General features: G+C 43.7%; 1 protein-coding gene across 7 annotated transcripts in view; it reads left to right on the top strand.

The window, feature by feature from the left end:
• The first annotated feature begins 1,115 nt into the window (after nucleotides 1–1,115).
• The window catches only part of dlg5a (discs, large homolog 5a (Drosophila)), a 63,556-nt gene continuing 40,789 nt past the window's right edge, over nucleotides 1,116–23,882 (top strand). For all 7 annotated transcript variants that reach the window (XM_029698749.1, XM_029698747.1, XM_029698750.1 and 4 more), the window contains exons 1-2: nucleotides 1,116–1,873; nucleotides 22,792–22,860. In XM_029698749.1, the coding sequence (XP_029554609.1) occupies nucleotides 1,573–1,873; nucleotides 22,792–22,860 (370 nt within the window). In that variant the 5' untranslated portion in view covers nucleotides 1,116–1,572. The remainder of the gene's footprint in view (nucleotides 1,874–22,791; nucleotides 22,861–23,882) is intronic.

Here is a 23,882-nt window from a genome sequence, read left to right as displayed (position 1 = left end):
TTCTACATTTGGTGGGTGTGGTGGGATGTGGCTTGAAGCAATGAGTGATGTATTTAAAGGCTGACATGCTGACAGCTTTTCCCAACCCACAGCCCAAACCGTCCCAGTTTTACAACTGGTTGTTCAGAACAGCAGCATTTCTGTTTAATTGAACATTGCATTACGTTTTTTCGTACTGAACACAGCCATTGGTTCAACTACATGTGTATTTGAGTATTTGTTAAAGAAAAAAATAAGTGTTTTTGAGTATTTTCAAATACACAGCCCAAAACTAGTACATTTATTTGAGTACTTGAATGCTTATTTGTAAAAACCAAATAGTCGACCAAATTCTATTTTAAAATACTTACCGGTAGTTCAAATAATATTGTAAAATACCTTGGTTAAATGCATGGGAGTGTATTTGATTTTTTTCAAATACTTTCCAAATGTATTTACAAATGTGTTCCAATGTTCAACCTCTTGTTTTTTTTTCAAATAATGATTATCTGAATACATGTCGTGAAATGTAATTTCAATACCTGAAATTGTATTTAAACCCAGGTCTGCTACTCAGTGACTATTTGATCTGATTCACAACCAACATGGTATTCATCTTCTTGGTTGCTGCCTCTCTTCAATTCATTTTGGCTGCACAGCAATGTGGTAGAAATGTATTAATCTTGTTGGTACAGTTGGCACACTGGTAAGAATGGTTCCTATCATATGTATATTTTGCAATGTAAAAAAACAAAAAACATTTTAAATTAAAACAATATGATATAATCAAAAATGTTCATTTATATCTAAATATATTAATTTATATTTATATCAATGTCATCAAAAATCTCTTAATCTCGCCAAAATGGTTATGTTGGACACCAAAGAAAATGTTTAAGTGGCTAGAACAATGGTTTGCTAAATTGGTTGTCACTACTGCCTCTGCTTCTATGTACTGTATCTCTGATACAATGTATCACAGAAACGTTTTCATGCAAAATAAATAATTTTCATTTTTTCCGCCTGGAATTTCAGAACGTACTACGGAGCACGCCCATTGAAAAATCAGGTGTGTCTTGGGGCAAGGCCCGCCCCGTTTTTACCTTACATGGCATTGTATGGGAATTTGATTGACAGCATGCAGCAGCTGCTGAACAGCCCAGACATGGCGGAGGATACAGTGTAAGTGGGGAACGGCGAGAGAGTTACGATAGTTTTCCTAGCAGTTGAGTCGGTTTAGTGCTTTATAGAAAAAGCAAATGTGTTCGGCAGGTTTTCGTCGGAATAACGCAAAAATGGACGAAGTTGCCAGACGTAAGTAAGCTGGGAAAATGTATCTCCGTTTAGTGCAGTCAACGGCCGTAGACAACAAATATGGCTTCTTGTGCCTTTTCCTATTTGTTATAAACAACTGCTCTCCCATGCCATTATATGTCATGGCTGTAATGCAAAATTCATACAAGTGACAATTAGGAAGTTAGTTCCTTGTTCGCTTATCGGGCAGGGGGTCATTTTGGAGAAATAAAGCCGAGGATACGTTAGCTAACCAGTCTGCTAGCTAGTTAGCTAGCTACGGAACTAAAGCGAACGGCAATGGAGCCAAAGCACAAAGAGTTGTTAGAACAATTCCACCAAAACTTGCTGGACTCTATAACAGACGCAGATCGGCTGATAGAGTTGCTGATAATCTCCGGTACTCTGAGCCAGCTCGACCGCTTCGAACTGGACCAAAACTGCTCTTCCAGCGCGGAAAAAGTGGACCAGCTTTTGAAGATGCTTGTGAACAAGGAAAGCGACCATTTCCTCGAGCTGTGTGTGGCCTTGGAAAAGGCGTACCCTGACCTGTATTCTGCACTCTTTACTAACGGCGGTGGACCCGTGGACCATTCCTCCGGTAAGGCACCATGCACGCATGCAACACTTTTGCACGCAAATGTTGGATGCATGCTTGCTACATTCCTCTACACAGCCTTTGAGATATTGAACAAGTTGTATGGCTACCCCAAGTCTCATAATGAACATACAGGGTGGTCACCCGTGCAATACTTCTATGGATAATTGACTAGGTCATTCTCATTTATTAGCAGAGCATGTTTACATTAGGGGTGTTGATATGCCGAATTCGAAGCCAAAACTTGAGAACTTTGGTAACATTAGGTTGTTTTCAAAGTTCCATTCCGTTTCAGCATCACATTGTTAATTCCACAGCACTATTTCACCTTAAAATCTAGTAATCACCAGCAGAGGCATAGATGCCACAGGCTCTAAAACCAAATTCCATCACTATTTGCTACATGGGAGTGAGTGGACTCGGCTGCTCTGGCTAGGCAGTAGATGAAAAATCAACACGCTTGCCAACCCTCCCTTTGAATGAGAACAGTTTCGTCATTTAGCAGATGCTCTTATCCAGAGCGACTTTCAGAAGCAATTAGGGTTAAGTGCTTTGCTCAAGGGCACAATGACAGATTTTTCACCAAGCCCACTCAGGGATTCCAACCAGCGACCTTTCGCTTACTGGCTCGCTCTTAACCTCATATTTAATTTATTCCAGACAGACACTAAAGAGACCTCATATATCCAGGCCCCAATTTATTCGGCACAGTTGCAATGTGTGCTACATAGCCTGTAGTAAAATCATGGAGTAGCCTACCTATTCTATACCTATTCTACAATGTATAGGATACAGATGGGTCTATTTAACTGTATTTAGGTTTCAGATTTTCCATCAAACTAATTTGTCCTTTTACTTTAGATTTATTAGGGGAAATGAAATGCAGTAGGGTAATTCCATGGTAACGGAATTACCCTGACTTTTTCACTTTATGTAAACCAACCAAAAACATTGATTTCAAAGTTTGATCAAACCATAGAACTCTATGCACAATGACTACTTTTAACAATTTCCACTGACAATTTTGAAAACACATTTACAGGAAGAACTGTGCAGATAAAGTTTTGTAACAGAATAAAACTGCTGAGGAAAATTTTACCGTAATTATGTAACCAAACTATGCATCTGCACAGTTTTTTTTTAGTAAAATGTTTTAACTGTGTAAATTGTTTAAAGTAGTCATTGTTCATAGAGTTGTATGGTTTTTTTAAAGGTACAATGCAGTGGTTTTTAACTCCATATTAAATCATTTGCAGGTAACAATTTAAGTACCTTACTGTTTTCAATTAAAATGGTCAAATAGAACTAAAAATAGCTATTATTGGCAAAGAGGTTTGGAACCCTCTTTCTTATTGGTCTATTAACTAATCTGGTTATGTCATCAGGCAGGCCAAAACTCCATCCCACCAAAACAGGCTGAAATTTCAAGCTGTCTTTTCAAACAGCGCTTACCCTAAAAGGGATATTTCATCCGCATAGTGTGGAAATGCATATAAAACACAGGAAAATCCTGTTTTTGACTGCAATGGGTCTTTAAACGTTGAAGTCAATGTTTGTTTTAAAAATAATAAAAAAAATACATGCATTTTAAAGTAAAAAATCAGTTTTAGCATAATTCCGTGAAATTGCCCAGTAGCCTATTCTAGGTAGGGTTAGATGTGCACAGCAATCTCCCAAGTTGTCATCAATACTAATATCATGTAATTTGCTTTTCCATCCAAAGACAAGTGCTTCCTCTTATGCTATTTGTTCACAGATAGCCTGACTTGTTTCCATGGAAACACTGACGTGACGTTTCATATCAATCCTTGCGTGGTGTGCGTACATATAACCATGCTTAAAAATCCATAATATGGCTCCAGTCATATTCTCTATTTTCCATGTACAGTAGTGGGCCTATACGAGACCATTAAAATGTCTGTTAAGACAGTGGCTGTGTGGGGAGAGGAGAGACTAGGCTAAATCAAGACAGGCTCAAGTCGTTGTATTTATCAGGAGTCTACTTTATAGGCCTAGTCTGGTCATCTGAAAGACTGATATGACAACTTTCATTATGAAGAGTTCTAACACTAGTCTTCAGGTCTCATGCAAGGTCACTCATCACACAGGCATGGTTCACTCACTGAACTGCATTTGGTACACTTGCAGCATTTGCAATTTGCAACCTTGGTGTTTAATGCTGTAGATGAGAGGAGCAGCAGCAGGGCTGTATGTATCTACACTTGGCTGTGTCCCACAAGGCACCCTATGGGCTTATGGGCCCAAGTCAAAAGTAGTGCACTACATAGAGGATATTGTGCCGTTTAGGGCGCAACCCTAGTGGGTTCATGGTGGTTATTCACCAGAGGATTAGCTCTACGCTGCCTGCCTGTTGTAAGCTCTCTCTGTGAGACGTGTATTATCATGCCTCCACAGCCCTCTCTTCTGTATTTTCTCCTGCTCCCTCCCGGCTGCTGCTGCCTCGGCACAGACAGACAGAGAGAGAGAGCGAGGCAGGCAGATGTAGTGGAGAGGTATTTTTTAACACTTTTCATTATCTTTAGTGCAGCGATTCAGGCTGACACGATTACTGCATTTAACCAGGCTGCCTGGCTGGTGAGAGAGTGGAGATGAGCCTCCTCGTTGCTTCAAGCAGAGAGGGAGCGTAGAGATGAAAGACTGAGCTCCAGTGCGTGTGTGTGATCTGCGCTGATAACAACCTGCTCTTAAGCCATTCTCTCACACTGGCTGCCTTTGCCTTTACTCACTGGCAGGTTTCCTCTGCCCTTCACTGAGACACACGCACACACCGAGACACACCCCTCTAACTTAAAGCTGCACACACATACACTTGCATGCACGTAGACAGTGACAGCATTGAAGGAGGAGTGGGGATGGTTCAAAGCAGGGTTCTCCTCCTCCAACCTTCTCAATATGGCTGCTGAAGGAAACCGAGAGAAATATTGTCCCTTTTATTTTATGCACCATTTATTGAATCTCTAAATCCAGGCATGTCACATAATTGCACAAAACACAGTGCCCTAATTCCACGTTTGTTTATTATGTTAATTATTTTAATAGGATATTAAATAAATGAATCCTGTCAGTCCATCAACCTGCCAATATGATAATTGTTTTATTAATAATTAATGTTTAGTTAATATGAGAATATATTGCCTATGTAGACCACCAGTATCAGAGCTTTGCCGATAAGAAACCATGCTGGAGCATTTCAAGCTGATTTAATTCATACACATTGTAATAATCAGAAACAATTTCATTGCCTTGACTTTGTCTTATGCAGTGCTTTGTTGTTAGACTTCTCTTAGACCTCTGCAGTGCTTTGTTGTTTCACCTATAGAGTAGTTATACCTGTAACACTACTTACGGACTGTGACAATGATTCAAACACACACAAAGAGTAAGGTGTGACGCAATGCTCCTTGACAGGATGCTGTGTTTGCGTCCACTCAATCTCCTACTCCCTCCCTCTCTCTGTGTGTGTGTGTGTGTGTGTGTGTGTGTGTGTAGAAGATGGGCCATTGCCTTTGGGTGACTGCTATACCTCAAATCAGCTCAGAGCTGTGTGCACTAGGGCTGGCGCAATTACCGTATAACTGTGTAACCGACGGTTATGGGTGAAGACCGTGATGAAAATAAAATAACCATTGAATAGATTGACTGCAACAGGCTTTGAACCTCGGCAATTTGACTGGTCAACTCATTGGTACACACGCAATTGCTGCTTGGTCTTGTGATGCAATAATTCCCATGGCAATGTAGAATGTTCATTCAAATGATATTAACTTATGTGGCTTATGCAGTGGAATGTATTTTTTTGTAATGTCAGTTGAGTTGAATCAACCAATCACAGCACATTTTAGCACGTATTTTACTAACTGCTTTTCTTCTATGGGTACACTTGCAATGGCCACCAGTCCACCAATTCTGGCGTCATTGACCTGAATGGGGAGGAAATGCCTGTTCTATTATTTATATGGCAGCACATGCAGTCAGGAGTGGAAGAGAGGAGAAAATGTACGTTAAAAAAAATAGTTTTAAACGTGCAATCTGCAGAAATCGCTCCACCATTTCTTGCTTGCGAAAATTCTAATAGCCTAATTTCAGTTTGTGACAAAACAAGCAATGCATAGTGTTGAGAATTATTGTACCATCTAAACCGCTGTGAAATATACAGTTGAAGTCGGAAGTTTACATACACTTAGGTTGGAGTCATTTAAAACTCGTTTTTCAACCACTCCACAAATTTCTTGTTAGCAAACTATAGTTTTGGCAAGTCAGTTAGGACATCTACTTTGTGCATGACACAAGTCATATTTTCCAGCAATTGTTTACAGACAGATTATTTCACTTATAATTCACAGTAACACAATTCCAGTGGGTCAGAAGTTTACATACACTAAGTTGACTGTGCCTTTAAACAGCTTGGAAAATTCCAGAAAACGATGTCATGGCTTTAGAAGCTTCTGAAAGGCTAATTGACATAATTTGAGTCAATTGGAGGTGTACCTGTGGATGTATTTCAAGGCCTACCTTCAAACTCAGTGCCTGTTTGCTTGACATCATGGGAAAATCAAAATAAATCAGCAAAGACTTCAGGAAAATAATTGTAGACCTCCGCAAGTCTGGTTCATCCTTGGGAGCAATTTCCAAATGCCTGAAGGTACCACGTTCATCTGTACAAACAATAGTACGCAAGTATAAACACCATGGGACCACGTAGCCGCCATATCACTCAGGAAGGAGCCGCGTTCTGTCTCCTAGAGATGAACGTACCTTGGTGCGAAAAGTGCAAATCAATCCCAGAACAACAGCAAAGGACCTTGTGAAGATGCTGGAGGAAATGGATACAAAAGTATCTATATCCACAGTAAAACGAGTCCTATATCGACATAACCTGAAAGGCCGCTCAGCAAGGAAGAAGCCACTGCTCCAAAACCGCCATAAAAAAGCCAGACTACGGTTTGCAACTGCACATGGGGACAAAGATCGTACTTTTAGGAGAAATGTCTTCTGGTCTGATGAAACAGAAATAGAACTGTTTGGCCATAATGCCAATGGTTATTATTTGGAGGAAAAAGCCGAAGAACACCATCCCAACCGTGAAGCACGGGGGTGGCAGCAGCATGTTGTGGGGGTGCTTTGCTGCAGGAGGGACTGGTGCACTTCACAAAATAGATAACATCATGAGGAAGGAAAATTATGTGGATATATTGAAGCAACATCTCAAGACATCAGTCAGGAAGTTAAAGCTTGGTCGCAAATTGGTCTTCCAAATGGACAACGACCCCAAGCATACTTCCAAAGTTGTGGGAAAATGGCTTAAGGACAACAAAGTCAAGGTAATGGAGTGGCCATCACAGAGCCCTGACCTCATCCTATAGAAAATTTGTGGGCAGAACTGAAATAGCGTGTGTGAGCAAGGAAGCCTACAAACCTGACTCAGTTACACCAACTCTGTCAGGAGGAATGGGCCAAAATTCACCCAACTTATTCCAGGAAGCTTGTGGAAGGCTACCTGTAACGTTTGACCCAAGTGCAACATTTAAAGACAATGCTATCAAATACTAATTGAGTGTATGTAAACTTCTGACCCACTGGAATTGTGAAAGCTGAAATAAATAATTCTCTCTACTATTATTCTGACATTTCACATTCTTAAAATAAAGTGGTGATCCTAACTGACTTAAGACAATATATTTTACTTGGATTAAATGTCAGGAATTGTGAAACAGAGTTTTAAATGTAATTGACTAAGGTGTATGTAAACTTCAGACTCTAACTGTATACATTGTCAATAACCAAAACTATTGTATTTTCAGCTGTTTGAAGCTGGTGTACAAAACCAAAGGAGGAACAAACATGAAACTTAAGCGCAGGAAGCATAGAAATGGTGCTCAAAGAACAAATCTACTGCTTCTTAGACTTGCTTTGTTAGAATGACAGATCTTTAACTCACATTTCTATGTGAATTTAGTCATGTTGCCAAAAAGTTACATATTGCAGCTTTATTTTTTTAAGCTTTTCTAGTGGTAATTATGGTGACTGCGGTCATTTGGCTGGCCAATTACCGTCATCCAAAATTCTAGAACCGTCAGAGCCCTAGTGTACAGTGTACTCAGAAAACAGCTCTGTTTTTTCCACATCACTCTAACACTCATCACTCTGGGGTGAGGTGAGAGGCAGTTAACAGCAGGCATCTCTTTCTGTATTCTTCTCTCACCAAATCCTCTAACTATCTCACCCACCTTCCCAGTTTCTCTCTTTCTACGCTCCACGATTTCTCTCTTTTTAGTCTTCTTCAGACTTGGCTGAGTGGTGGTTACTCCTCTGTGGTGTTAGAGGGACTGGCGAGAGGTTGCTAGATAAGAGAGAGAGGGATACACACAGACAACGGGCCCTTTGTTTTGAAGGGTAGCAGGCCCAAAGTGCTCAGTCAGGAGCTTGCTGTTGTGTGTGTGCGGCCGAGGACAGGACCAGTGGGGCTGTCTGCCTGTCTGTCAACCAGTGTCCCACTCCCGGCAGCACATAAACCATGGGGACACAATGAGTTATGTCCTGACACTGTGTCACTACCAACTAATGCTTTTATATCTCTCCTGAGATCTGACTAGTTTATCTCTCTACTCCCTGTCCCTGCCACCCTACTCTTTCTCTCTCTTTCCCTCACTCCTTCTTTTTCCCTCCCCCCTTTCTCTCCATGCATGTATGTCTCTAGATTAGGCCATCAATCCATCCATTGTACACCCAGCCTGGCTGCTGGGTGTGATTGATTTCATTTCATAGCCCTTATTTTATACTACATGTCACTGGGCATTTTATTATTGCGCATTGCCGTGCTGGTGTATCCACTCAAGCATAACGGGTTACAACTAAAATGGATAAAGTTTGCTCTATTTTGTCAGACATAAACTGTAATGTAGTAGGAACGATCATTGCTGGAGGTGTTGTGACTACTCACTAATGTTGACAAATAAAGCCATCGGATTAATAATCCACATGTAGCCTATAAGAGATTGACATATTTTTTTCTGGGTCAGTGGTGCCTTGTCCCAATTTCACTCTATTGAGCTCTGATAGCCTATTTAAACATATGAACTGAATACCCTGCTCCTTTGTTTTCAATGATTTGAAAGTGGTGAGAAAGGTTGTCTCCTCTCCTTACTCTCGATGCTGTGTGTGTGGTTTGTGTTCTGACTGTGCCAGAAGGCAGTGCAGCAGTAAGAACAGGGCTTCATTACCATTTACACGTGTTGTTGCTGTGCTTCCTAATCACCCCGCAAGGCAGAGGAAATGCCACAGTCTAAACTCGCAGTGTGGTGAGGTCATGGAAATAAACAGACAGAAGTACTCTCCTCTACCCCTCTCTCTTGATCGTCTACCCCTTTGTCTTTCTCTTTTGCACTGCTGTTTGTTCTCTCATTACATTTACATTTACGTCATTTAGCAGACGCTCTTATCCAGAGCGACTTACAAATTGGTGCATTCACCTTATGATATCCAGTGGAACAACCACTTTAAAATAGTACATCTATATATTTTTTTTGGGGGGGGGGGCGGGGGAGTTAGAAGGATTACTATATCCTATCCCAGGTATTCCTTAAAGAGGTGGGGTTTCAGGTGTCTATGGAAGGTGGTGATTGACTCCGCTGTCCTGGCGTCGTGAGGGAGCTTGTTCCACCATTGGGGTGCCAGAGCAGCGAACAGTTTTGACTGGGCTGAGCGGGAATTGTGCTTCCGCAGAGGTAGGGGGTCCAGCAGGCCAGAGGTGGATGAACGCAGTGCCCTTGTTTGGGTGTAGGGCCTGATCAGAGCCTGAAGGTACAGATGTGTCGTTCCCCTCACAGCTCCGTAGGCAAGCACCATGGTCTTGTAGCAGATGCGAGCTTCAACTGGAAGCCAGTGGAGTGTGCGGAGGAGCGGGGAGATGTGAGAGAACTTGAGAAGGTTGAACACCAGACGGGCTGCGCCGTTCTGGATGAGTTGTAGGGGTTTAATGGCACAGGCAGGGAGCCCCGCCAACAGCGAGTTGCAGTAATCCAGACGGGAGATGACAAGTGCCTGGATTAGGACCTGCGCCGCTTCCTGTGTAAGGCAGGGTCGTACTCTGTGAATGTTGTATAGCATGAACCTACAGGATCGGTCACCGCCTTGATGTTAGCGGAGAACGACAGGGTGTTGTCCAGGGTCACGCCGAGGCTCTTAGCACTCTGGGAGGAGGACACAATGGAGTTGTCAACCGTGATGGCGAGGTCATGGAAAGGGCAGTCCTTCCCCGGGAGGAAGAGAATCTCCGTCTTGCCGAGGTTCAGCTTGAGGTGGTGATCCGTCATCCACACTGATATGTCTGCCAGACATGCAGAGGTGCGATTCGCCACCTGGTTATCAGAAGGGGGAAAGGAGAAGATTAATTGTGTGACGTCTGCGTAGCAATGATAGGAGAGACCATGTGAGGATATGACAGAGCCAAGTGACTTGGTGTATAGCGAGAATAGGAGAGGGCCTAGAACTGAGCCCTGGGGGACACCAGTGGTGAGAACACGTGGTGCGGAGACGGATTCTCGCCACGCCACCTGGTAGGAACAACTTGTCAGGTAGGACGCAATCCAAGAGTGAGCCGCGCCGGAGATACCCAACTCGGAGAGGGTGGAGAGGAGGATCTGATGGTTCACAGTATCAAAGGCAGCAGATAGGTCTAGAAGGATGAGAGCAGAGGAGAGAGAGTTAGCTTTAGCAGTGCGGAGAGCCTCCGTGACACAGAGAAGAGCAGTCTCAGTTGAATGCCCAGTCTTGAAACCTGACTGATTTGGATCAAGAAGGTCATTCTGAGAGATAGCAGGAGAGCTGGCCAAGGACGGCACGTTCAAGAGTTTTGGAGAGAAAAGAAAGAAGGGATACTGGTCTGTAGTTGTTGACATGGGAGGGATCGAGAAGGGGTGCAACTCTCTCGCTCTCTTGAAGACGGAAGGGACGTAGCCAGCGGTCAAGGATGAGTTGATGAGCGAGGTGAGGTAAGGGAGAAGGTCTCCGGAAATGGTCTGGAGAAGAGAGGAGGGGATAGGGTCAAGTGGGCAGGTTGTTGGGCGGCCGGCCGTCACAAGTCGCAAGATTTCATCTGGAGAGAGAGGGGAGAAAGAGGTCAAAGCATAGGGTAGGGCAATGTGAGCAGGACCAGCGGTGTCGTTTGACTTAACAAACGAGGATCGGATGTCGTCGACCTTCTTTTCAAAATGGTTGACGAAGTCATCTGCAGAGGGGGGGAGGGGGAGGAGGATTCAGGGGGGAGGAGAAGGTGGCAAAGAGCTTCCTAGGGTTAGAGGCAGATGCTTGGAATTTAGAGTGGTAGAAAGTGGCTTTAGCAGCAGAGACAGAAGAGGAGAATGTAGAGAGGAGGGAGTGAAAGGATGCCAGGTCCGCAGGGAGGCGAGTTTTCCTCCATTTCCACTCGGCTGCCCGGAGCCATGTTCTGTGAGCTCGCAGTGAGTCGTCAAGCCACGGAGCAGGAGGGGAGGACCGAGCCGGCCTGGAGGATAGGGGACAGAGAAAATCAAAGGATGCAGAAAGGGAGGAGAGGAGGGTTGAGGAGGCAGAATCAGGAGGTTGGTTGGAGAAGGATTGAGCAGAGGGAAGAGATGATAGGATGGAAGAGGAGAGAGTAGCAGGAGAGAGAGAGCGAAGGTTGTGACGGCGCAATTCCATCTGAGTAGGGGCAGAGTGAGTAGTGTTGGAGGAGCGCAAGAGGGAAAAGGATACAAGGTAGTGATCGGAGACTTGGAGGGGAGTTGCAGTGAGATTAGTAGAAGAACAGCATCTAGTGAAGATGAGGTCAAGCGTATTGCCTGCCTTGTGAGTAGGGGGGGACGGTGAGAGGGTGAGGTCAAAAGAGGAGAGGAGTGGAAAGAAGGAGGCAGAGAGAAATTAGTCAAAGGTAGACGTAGGGAGGTTAAAGTCACCCAGAACTGTGAGGGGTGAGCCATCCTCAGGAAAGGAACTTATCAAGGCGTCAAGCTCATTGATGAACTCTCCAAGGGAACCTGGAGGGCGTTAATGGTATGGATGTTGAGCTTGAATGGGCTAGTGATTGTGACAGCATGGAATTCAAATGAGGAGATAGACAGATGGGTCAGGGGAGAAAGAGAGAATGTCCACTTGGGAGAGATGAGGATTCCAGTGCCACCACCCCGCTGACCAGATGCTCTCGGGGTGTGCGGGAACACGTGGTCAGACGAGGAGAGAGCAGTAGGAGTAGCAGTGTTTTCTGTGGTAATCCATGTTTCCGTCAGCGCCAAGAAGTCGGGGGACTGGAGGGTAGCATAGGCTGAGATGAACTCTGCCTTGTTGGCCGCAGACCGGCAGTTCCAGAGGCTGCCGGAGACCTGGAACTCCACGTGGGTTGTGCGCGCTGGGACCACCAGGTTAGTGGCAGCGGCCACGCGATGTGAAGCGTTTGTATGGCCTGTGCAGAGAGGAGAGAACAGGGATAGACCGACACGTAGTTGATAGGCTACAGGAGAGGCTACGCTAATGCAAAGGAGATTGGCATGAAAAATTAACTAAACAACTGGGGAAGCGAGAGAGCAGGGCCTCCCTCACTAACAATTCACTAAAACGCTAAGATATAACTTTTCTAGCTACCACTAGAAATTAAAATTGATGTAAACTACAGTGGTTCAATGTTTCCAGGAATAGGCTCAAACTTAGTTTAATCCGCTAGATAACTTGGTACAGTATTCTTCCGTGAAAACCCACCTAGTGCACCGTGTCCTATGACGCCCTAGCTAACTAGCATCCACACGGTTAGCACCAATACTTGGTAACAACAAGCTACCAATGGATCATTCGTGTCCGTGTCTAGTTCATAACGCAGAAGTAATTAAACGTTGGCTAGCTAACACAAAGTCAGTCCTGCTAGCTACACAGGTGGACTACACATCTCGAATGTTCAGAAAGTTAAGCTTACGTTGCAAAAATCTTATTGACTAAAAATGATACAGCTAGCTGGTAGGGTTAGCTAGCTAGCAGTGGGCGCGTTGTAGACTGTTAGAAAATGTAGCTGACTAGCTAACCTCGATAGTTACTCTGTACTACGCCTTTATCTCATCTACCACTCTCTATCTCCTCTAACCCGGTTCTGTGTTTTTGTTGCACTGCTTTGCTTTATCTTGGCCAGGTCGCAGTTGTAAATGAGAACTTGTTCTCAACTGGCCTACCTGGTTAAATAAAGGTGAAATGAATAAAATAATAATAATAAAAAAACCTGGTTCTGTCTATCTTCCCTGCTCAGTCTCCTCTCCTGCTCTCTCACTCCTCTCTCTCCTACTGTTTTTCTTCTCTCCACCTTTCTCCCTCTCCCCTTCTATTTCATCTCTACCCCTCAATATTTTTGCTCTCTTGCCCCTCTTTTGCTCTCTTCTCTACCTCTTTCTTTCTCTCTCCCCCATCCAGTCTCTGATGCATGACAAAAGGCCTGTGTTTCCCACCACGGTGTTTAATGTCATGATAATATATAGAGGTGTGATAATAACACACTATATATTCAAAAGTATATGTGGACACCCCTTAAAATTAAGGGATTCATCCACACCTGTTGCTGACAGGTGTATAAAAACGAGCACACATTAATGCAATCTCCATAGACAGAAATTGACAATGTCCTTACTGAAGAGCTCCGTGACTTTCAAGGTGGTATCACCATAGGATGCTAACTTTCCAACCAGTCACTAAGTCAAATTTCTGCCCTGCTCGAGCTGCCCCGGTCAACAGTAAGTGCTGTTATTGTGAAGTCGAACTTCAGGAAGCAACAACGGCTCAGCTGTGAAGTGGTAGGCCACACAAGCTCATAGAACTGGACTGCTTAAGCTCTTAAAAATCGACTGTCCTCGGTTGCAACAATCACTACGGATTTCCGAACTGCCTCTGGAAGCAACATCCGCACAATAACTGTTCGGGAGCTTTATGAAATTGGTTTCCATGGCCGAGCAGCTGCTCACAAGCCTAAGATCACCATGCGCAATTCGAAGCGTTTGCTGGAGTGGTATAAAGCTCGCCGCCATTGCACTCTGGAGCAGTGGAAATGCTTTCTCTGGAGTGATGAATCACACTTCACCATCTGGTAGTCTGACGGACGAATCTGGGTTTGGCAGATGCCATGAGAACGCTGCCTGGCCGACTGCGTAGTGCCAACTGTAAAGTTTGGTGAGGGAAGAATAATGGTCTGGGGCCTTTTTTCATGGTTCGGTCTAGGCCCCTTATTTCCCTTCACTGGAACTCTTAATGCAAAAGCATACAATGACATTCTAGATGAGTCTGTGCACAATACGAGGTCAATACAGAAATGGTTTGTCGAGATCGGTGTTGAAGATTTTGACTGGCCTGCACATAGCCCTGACCTCAACCCCCATCGAACACCTTTGGGTGTTCGATGGGGGTTTAATTGGAAAGCAACATCAGTGCCCGACTTCAATAATGCACTTGTGGCTGAATGGAGGTAAGTCCCTACAGCAATGTTCCAACATCTAATAGAAAGCCTTCCCAGAAGAGTGGAGGCCGTTATTAGAGGTCGACCGATTATGATTTTTCAACGCCGATACCGATTATTGGAGGACCAAAAAAGGCCGATACGATGAATCGGCCGAATTTTTAATATTTTTTTATAAATGTATTTTTTTATTAATTTAAAAAAAGTTTTTTTAATGTATTTATTTGTAATAATGGCAATTACAACAATACTGAATGAACACTTATTTTAACTTAATATAATACATAAATACTATCAATTTAGCCTCAAATAAATAATAAAACATGTTCAATTTGGTTTAAATAATGCAAAAACAAAGTGTTGGAGAAGAAAGTAAAAGTGCAATATGTGCCATGTAAGAAAGCTAATGTTTAAGTTCCTTGCTCAGAACATGAGAACATATGAAAGCTGGTGGTTCCTTTTAACATGAGTCTTCAATATTCCCAGGTAAGAAGTTTTAGGTTGTAGTTATTATAGGAATTATAGGACTTTCTCTCTATACGATTTGTATTTCATATACCTTTGACTATTGGATGTTCTTATAGGCACTTTAGTATTGCCAGTGTAACAGTATAGCTTCCGTCCCTCTCCCCGCTCCTACCTGTGCTCGAACCAGGAACACATCGACAACAGCCACCCTCGAAGCAGCGTTACCCATGTAGAGCAAGGGGAACAAACACTCCCAAGTCTCAGAGCGAGTGACGTTTGAAACGCTATTAGCGCGCACCCGCTAACTAGCTAGCCATTTCACATGGGTTACACCAGCCTAATCTCGGGGGTTGATAGGCTTGAAGTCATAAACAGCGCAATGCTTGAAGGATTGCGTAGAGCTGCTGGCAAAACGCACGAAGGTGCTGTTTGAATGAATGCTTACGAGCCTGCTGCTGCCTACCATCGCTGTCAGACTGCTCTATCAAATCATAGACTTAATTATAACATAACACACAGAAATACGAGCTTTTGGGCGTTAATATGGTCGAATCCGGAAACTATCATTTCGAAAACAAAACGTTTATTATTTCAGTGAAATACGGAACCGTTCCGTATTTTATCTAACGGGTGGCATCCCTAAGTCTAAATATTGCTGTTACAATCTTCAATGTTATGTCATAATTATGTACAATTCTGGCAAATTAATTACGACCTTTGTTAGGAATAAATGGACTTCACACAGTTCGCAACGAGCCAGGCGTCCCAAACTGCTGCATATACCCAGACTGCTTGCATGGAACGCAAGAGAAGTGACACATTCATGTTAGCAGGCAATATTAACTAAATATGCAGGTTTAAAAATATATAGTTGTGTATTGATTTTAAAGAAAGGCATTGATGTTTATGGTTAGGTACATTGGTGCAACGACAGTGCTTTTTTTCCGCAAATGCGCTTGTTAAATCATCACCCGTTTGGCGAAGTAGGCTGTCATTCGATGAGAAATTAACAGGCACCGCATCGATTATATGCAACGCAGGACATGCTAGATAAACTAGTAATATCATCAACCATGTGTAGTTAACTAGTGATTATGTTAAGATTGATAGTTTTTTTATAAGATAAGTTGCAAGCTAGCATTAAACTTAACTTGGCTTCTTGCTGCCCTCGCGTAACAGGTAGTCAGCCTGCCACGCAGGCTCCTCGTGGAGTGCAATGTAAGGCAGGTGGTTCGAGCGTTGGACTAGTAACCGGAAGGTTGCAAAAACGAATCCCCGAATCCCCCCTCCAGTTAACTCCCGTTCCTAGGCCGTCATTGAAAATAAGAATGTGTTCTTATTCTGACTTGCCTAGTTAAATAAAGGTGTGTGTGATAAAATTGGCAAATCTGTGGCCAAAAATACCGATTATCGATTGTTCTGAAATCGGCCCTAATTAATCGGCCGACCTCTAGCCGTTATATCAGCAAGGGGGACAAACTCCCTATTAATGCACATGATTTTGGAATTAGATGTTCGACGAGCAGCTGTCCATATACTTTTGTTCATGTATTGTGCTTACTTGCATTGTTCATAAAGGAGCTACACTATCGCTCAGGGTTCTGCTCTCAGAGAACATTTTAGAGAATTCAAGATTACCTTCAGAATTTACAGATTATATCATCTGTTCAGAATATGAATATGCCAATGTAAAGCTATAGCCTAATGACTATAAGCTTAGTACATTGCCAAGTGGTCACAGCATTCTGCTGCTCCCTGGCATTTGATGCTTCTGATTGGCTAGAGAATGCGCAAACCTGGAGAAGGGTTTCACTAGTCAAAAGACAAGGATGAAATACAGCAGGACTACATCCCCCAGAGGACCAGTGCTGTTCACCTCTGGGTAGAGTCATGAGCTTCTATCCTATTTCAGTTTTTGCTGCTGTTCAACATTTTTGATGGACCTTAGGCACTTGGGCTTCACCCCAGACAATGTCTTTCTATTAGAGGGGCGGAGAGCAGACTCTCTACCCCAGCCTAGTCCCAGATCTATTAAGCGCCACCTTGCACTTGGCATAAAGATGACTAAATGCCGGCGACTATAGGAGTTGGGCGATACAGCTCTTGAGAGATCTAGGTCCAGGCTGACTTAAGCCAGCCTCGACGACTTCAGTGCTCACAGATCTGAAGTGGCTGGATTTGTATAAGAAGGATGGTGATCATGGCACGTTGTATGGAAGTTCCTCCACCATGTTTTTCTCCTATCAAGGTACACACAGATGTTTGAATATTGATTAATTGTCGTTTAGGATGATTTGTTCCCAAGCAGTAATGGTGTATTACACCGCTATACAGCAGACGGCTGCTGAGTGATGACTTTTAGCTCTTTTATTTAGCAAAATTAGTTTAGTTTGAATTTCAGTCCTGAGGAAAAGACTAGGTACGACTTGAGTGGTCTCAGATTTGTTTAGCCTCCGTTTGTTGGTTAGGCCATGCCATGTACTGGGTGGGCTTCAGAAGGGCACAATGTTGCAAAACATTTTTTGCATGGTATTACAAACTCTAATTGGACAAGTTCAGGGGTGCAACTAAAACAGGAGTTTCTGTTGGACAAATTCAGGTTATGTACCTCCGTTTTGTTTATGCTTGATTCCGTTTTAGAAACCATTTGCAACAGAATCAGCGTAATGAATACGCCCCTTGTAGTACCTCCCCGTTTCAAAATGTTTTCCTTCTGTTGACCACGACCCTGGAGACTCTTCTGGTCATGTGGCTCAGCAGCCATTGTCTCACTCCCCAGAATCCTGGCCCTTGGTGCAACTGCCATGCATGGCCTTGTGAGAGACAGACCCCCTAGCCAAACAAGTGGTCTTTTCTCTCTCTATAACACACACACACAGTTTGTTCTTGAATTCAGACACAAAGTGAGAGGAGCTGATGGTGGTTAATACAGAATAGCAAAGTATTATTTTTGGAATGTAACAATAACCTTCTCCAACAGCCACTGAAGTTTTCTTCTCCTCAGGAAGAGAATATCTTGCATCTGATCGGTAGTTTCAGTTGTCAAGGTCTTAAGATAGAAAGTGTTTTGAAATGGCAGAATCTGATTCCTTACATTTTGGGTAGTTGGTGCATTTTTAGATAAGATTATTCTCTGGGTCCCTTCATAATTTTTTTTAGTCACAGTTGACTCTTCTCTCTGATAAGGATGGGGTAACACTGTCGTTCCTTGCCACTCTTCTTATTATCGTCACGCTGCAGAATTTAGTGTTCCTCTACTTCAGGGAAGGGAAAGATAATCTGGTCGTAAGGAACAACTGTTGGCCCTGGATGGGAGGGGGAAGCAGAGTGGGGAGAGGGAGGATGGAGAGGAGTGATAGACGGAGGGGAGGAGGAGAAGATGGGGAGGCAAAGATGAAATGGAGAGTGAGGGGAGACTTGATTAAGGGAGATGATGAGAAGCCTCAGAGTTGTGGAGGGGGAGCTAGGAGGGGGAGCTAGGAGGATAGAATGGAGGGGGAGTAGTGGAGCCCCCAAGGCAGAGCCAGGGTTCCCCTGACCTAGTTAAAGACATGGGGGGAGTCAGGAAGGGGAGAGGAGCCTTTGTTCTGGTATCCCTGACTGTCTACCATCAGCTCAGCTCTCATGTTACTATATACTACTGGATCTCTACTATCATCACATCCACACGCTGTGAGTAGTAGTAGGCTGTAACTCACCTCTGGGTAATTACAGTAGCTAGTGGCTTCGTCTGCACTTGAGGACCATATAGCTTGGTGAAACCAGACTGAACACTGCACTCAAAGTGAAGTGAAATAATAGTGAAACCTTTGCCTTTTGTTAAGTCAGGTAATAAATCAGGTGAAAGGAGACTGGAGTGCCACTTTAATGCCCCTTCATTGAATGAGTGTGACAGTGCTGCAGCAGTCTCAGCTCCAGTGGCTAATACAGGCCTAGATGCTGTTTCATGGCTACAGTGTGTTTTGAAGGTGTGTTGAGACTGCAGTTAACTTCCAGACTGTCAGGATAGATCTGTAGTAAGGCTGTGAAAGTTTAAACAAATTGGGATCCTTAACATTTAAGAAAAATCCCTAATGGGAAAAATGATGCGAGTGTGTGTTCAGTCTTCAGTCTGTTGCGTGTAGAATATTCTAGCCTGTTCATTGATGATGGGCCCTGCTTTACAGCTTTTGATTGCCGATAGATGGGCCGTGTGTGTGTGTGTGTGTGTGTGGTGGCCAACATGCCTATACTGTGCCCCTCCCCTCTCGCCGTCCCTTGCTAGCTCGCTATGAAAAGATGCAAGTGTTTGTGTTCTCTGCAACGAATCAGTTTCCTACGTTCCAAAAATACTGAATCTTAAGTCGATTGTTAGCGGAAGATGTTTTTCTTTCTACTAAATGTCTTGGTAAATCACAGTATTCAACAAACTTTAAGGTACATTTTTAGGGGAGGGTAGTCTGGGCGCAGGCAGTTTGAGATTATTTGATTGACAGTTCTGGTCGCCTTGTGATGGCTTGTCCCGCTTCGGAAGCGGCATTCCTTTACAGACAAGTAAAATGCCCTTTCAGAGAAGGTTTTGTGTCGGCATTTAAACAAACATGCCGTAGCTGATGCGCTTTCAAGGCTACATGACTAGTAGAGAGAATTAATTTTTACCCCCTTTTTCTCCCCAATTTTGTGATTACAATCTTGTCTCATCCTCCTCCACATGATCTGCCAAGCTGCGCTTCTTAACACACGCCAGCTTAACCCGGAAGCCAGCTGCACCAATGTGTCAAAGGAAACACCGTTCAACTGATGACCGAAGTCAGACTGCAGGCACTCAGCCCGCCACAAGAAGTCGCTAGAGCGCGATGAGCTAAGTAAACCCTCCCCTAACCCGGATGACGCTGGCCCAATTGTGCGCCTCCCTATGGGACTCCCGGTCACGGCCGGTAGTATGACAGCCTGGGATTGAATTCCAGGCTGTATTATGCTGCAACACTGCAATGCAGTGCCCAAGACCGCTGCGCCACTCGGAAGGCGATTTTTCTCATTTAAATGGAAAACTGATCAAATAATTGCTGTTAACATTAAGCTACATTTTCCAATTGTCACATCCCTTATCTGTAGGAATGGGACCTGGATGTCACATTGCATCGCTCAAGGATTGACACTGACTGGCATAAGGTGTATTCTCCAAGGTCGCATTCAGAATTCTTCCTAAAGTGTGCTTTGCTCACTCACCCTCAGTGATTTAAAAGCATTGGATTTTGGTGAACGTGTGCACACTTCGGGTTGCATTCTGATTCCCCACACTTCTTCCCAAAGTGTCCATTTACTCACACCTCCCCTCATGGCGCGTGCACACTTCAGTATAGAAGGGCAGAGAATTGGACTGTCTGCAGCCTAAGTGCCGACCACTAGATCTTTTGCAGCTCTAATTCATGTACTATTTATTGATGCTGTCAGCTTGTTTACAAATGAACGGCCCGGCTGAAAGGGGCTAAAGTCTAATTGCTATTGATGATAAATGGCCTGTTGGGGTCAGCAGCGATAGACCTCTCCTTCACCACTAGATGGCCTACTGCCATTCAATATCTATTCTGCATCATTGACCTGCTAAAAGAGACTTAGTGTAGACTGTTGCCACTACTCACTGTATTCAGAATTTAGTTCATTTCTATGCTCTTTCTCAATGTCCATATTGTATGTTATACCATCTATATCTGTTGAAGTGGGAACAGCATAGGAGAGGCCAGCCACTAGCGTTTTGGACAAATTAAATCTGTACTGAGCAGTGATGATTATTACACCGAAGTGATTTTGGTCTAAGCAATGTGGCATGACATGCTGGTCCCAGAGGGGACAAAAAACTGAGAATCTCTACATCTCCCAGCCCTGTTTAATCCCTAGCCCTATAATGAACTTTGATTTGTTGCATTGGTAAAAAAATATATATTTCTGTCAAATAGCCTCAGACTTCCATGTAAGATGATGGATTATCTGCTAACTGAGGAGCAGGAGTTCTTGTGTAAAAAAAAAAAATATATATACATATATATATTCACTTCACACTGGTCTTCAATATCTGACACAAGTTTAGAAAGTTGTAGCCCACTACTTTTTAAATGTAAGCTGGGAGAATGTGTGTAACGAGTGTAGGAGCTGCCTGCCTGCCTTCAGTGTGCAGCAGAGGTGTAGTAGGCTCTGCCTGGTTCTCATGTCAAGCTGCTCTGAATGTGTTCCACAGTGGAGAGCAGCAGCAGAGAGAGCAGTGAGCACAGAGCTTCAGGGAGTGTCAGAACAGATTAAAAGCGAGTCTCTTCTCTTCTACCCCCATTTTTATTTCTCTCTTTTCTCTCTCTTCCGCTTTCTCACTCGCTATATATATAAATCTATGTACACTGAGAGTCTCAGTGAGGGAGTGAACCTAGTTAATGAGGCTTCGCCGTGTCTGAGCTGCAGGGTTGGTGTTGTAAGGACTTTAGCTGACACAGCAGGGTGGGAAGGACACTGATGGACATCTGGGATAGTGGGATTTGATCGATGACCTCTTGACGTTATCTCTCCCCTTGGTGTGCGTCATGACTGGGTTTTTAGAGGACAAACTAATTGCAGTCTTATAGCGGCTTGATGTGACAGACACATCCTAGTTGATCTCAATATAGCTATTAGGCTATTTAGAACCAGCTATTGTATATCTGTTTGACTTAACACTAAGAGCACTAAACTTTGTCTATATATGCTGTTCTATGGCAAACCTTTTAACTTATTCTTATAGACGACACCAACAATGCCTGCTAATTCAATATTTCCTGAACTGTAAAAATCCCAAAGTGGGACACTGAAAATGACAACATTGTAAGAACTCTACAACTCCACAAAGGGTTATACCCATGATATGTTTATGTGGCCCTTTAGAAAAGGCAGTCCATTTGCTACTGCAGCTAGAACTGTGATGTGCAGCAGAATGACACATACTATATCCCCCCCCCCCCTGAACATGGAATATCCCTGGGCTTAGCAGTGTGCAGCACTATGCAAATAGGGCATCATTGTCCTGAGTGCCATCTCCATGTGCTGCTTGACTTAGAAAGGAGAAAATCACATTCTAACCACGTTACACTCTGCTTGTCTAGCAGGGACATACGGGGAAGATACATCAAAGCAATGTACTAGGTGCATGGAGAAGGGACATGAATAAAGAGGAATCCTGAGTTAAGAACTAGGATTCCAGAAATGCAGGAGAAAATATATGTATAATGTATGACCAAAGGTATGTGGACACGTGCTTGTCGACCATCTCATTCCAAAATCATGGGCATTAATATGGAGTTAGTTCCCCCCCCCCCCCTTGCTGCTATAACAACCTCCAATCTTATGGGAAGGCTTTCCACTAGATTTTGGAACATTGCTGCAGGGACTTCCGTTCAGCTACAAGAGCATTAGTGAAGTCGGGGACTGATGTTGGCCGATTAGGCCTGGCTCCCAGTCGGCGTTCTAATTCATCCCAAAGATGTTCGATGGGGTTAAGGTCAGGGCTTCTGTGCAGGCCAGCACTCGGCGTTCCCGTTCTGCACTTACAGTTGACCGGGGCAGCTCTAGCAGGCCAGAAATTTGACGAACTGACCTGTTGGAAAGGTGGCATCCATTGAGGGTGCCACATTGAAAGTCACTTAGCTCTTCAGTTTGGGCCATTCTACTGCCAATGTTTGTCTATGCAGATTGCATGGATGTGTCCTTGATTTTATACACCTGTCAGCAATGGGTGTGGCTGAAATAGCTGAATCCACTAATTTCCCTAATCCACATACTTTTGTGTGTATGTGGTGTATTTTTCAATATATTTCATGCAGATTTGTATTGTGTTATGAAGCTCAAGTTACACTATTAATTCATCATCGATTGGCAAACCAATCATTTCAAGGACTTGAAGGAAAAGCGCATATAATTTCAGGATTTTATTTTTTACTGATGTCGTCTCTTCTTCCCCGTATCACTCGCTCTGCAGGCTCTACATACAGTGTTCTCTCCACCATGCCCTCAGACTCTGAGAGTAGCAGTTCCCTAAGCAGTGTCGGTAAGTATGAGGCCAAGACGTGTGTGTGTGTGTGTGTGTGTGTGTGTGTGTGTGTGTGTGTGTGTAATCCAAGTCATGGTTTTGGTAGTCTCAACGCCTCTCAGTGCAGCTTTGTTTATACCAGAATAACTCCACTAGTCCAATAAAACATCTTTCACTAAAGACGCATTAGTGCTTGCCAATGCACCCTACGGCAGCCCACCTGGCCAATCTCTCTCCTTTCTCTCGTCCGTGAGTTTAGTTCACCACGCTACCTCCTTAACATGCACACTCAATTACTCACTCTTGCTACCAGAGCTTGACAGTGGTCCAAATGTAACAGCCAGCGCGTCACTGGCTGTTACATAAACCCTTAAGGGCCCAACCTGGTGCCAAGGATCCTCTTGAGTTCCTCCCTGCCTGTCTGTTGGCCTCCCTGACAGGCCCGCTCCTACTGTTTCTGTTCTGGGAAGAGTGGGGAGGAGGTTGTTTGTGAAAGGGGAGATCCAATAATTTCACATAAGTGGTCGCAAGGAAGAGACACAAAGAAAGGTAGCTGTTTTTAAAGTATTGGGACATAGCCACGGTTATAAAATGTCTTCCATGCTCGGGGCTAAGGGAACATGGCTAGAATTAAATTATTAATTTCAGTAGTAAGCATTTCACGCTTGTGAGAAATAAAATTTGATTTGAATATTCATCTTCTACTCAATTACTTACAAAGACCTTTCTTACTCTTTTTGAATGACTGCACAAATGCGTTGGTTAACCTTTTTGGGAAGGGCGTTCCGCTAGCGGAACACCTGGCCTACAGCCAGTGAAATTGCAGGGCGCCAAATTCAAACAGAAATCTCATAATTAAAATTCCTCAAACATACAAGTATTATACACCATTTTAAAGAAACTTCTCGTTAATCCAACCACAGTGTCCGATTTCATAAAGGCTTTACGGTGAAAGCACACCATGCGATTATGTTAGGTCAGCGCCTAGCCACAAAAAAAACATACAGCCATTTTCCAAAGAAGGAGAGGTGTCACAAAAG

Source organism: Salmo trutta, chromosome 18 (genome assembly GCF_901001165.1).
Source record: "Salmo trutta chromosome 18, fSalTru1.1, whole genome shotgun sequence".
NCBI classification, from domain to species: Eukaryota; Metazoa; Chordata; class Actinopteri; order Salmoniformes; family Salmonidae; genus Salmo; species Salmo trutta.
Note: the sequence above shows the minus strand (reverse complement) of the source record. Positions and strands in the feature narration are given on the sequence as shown.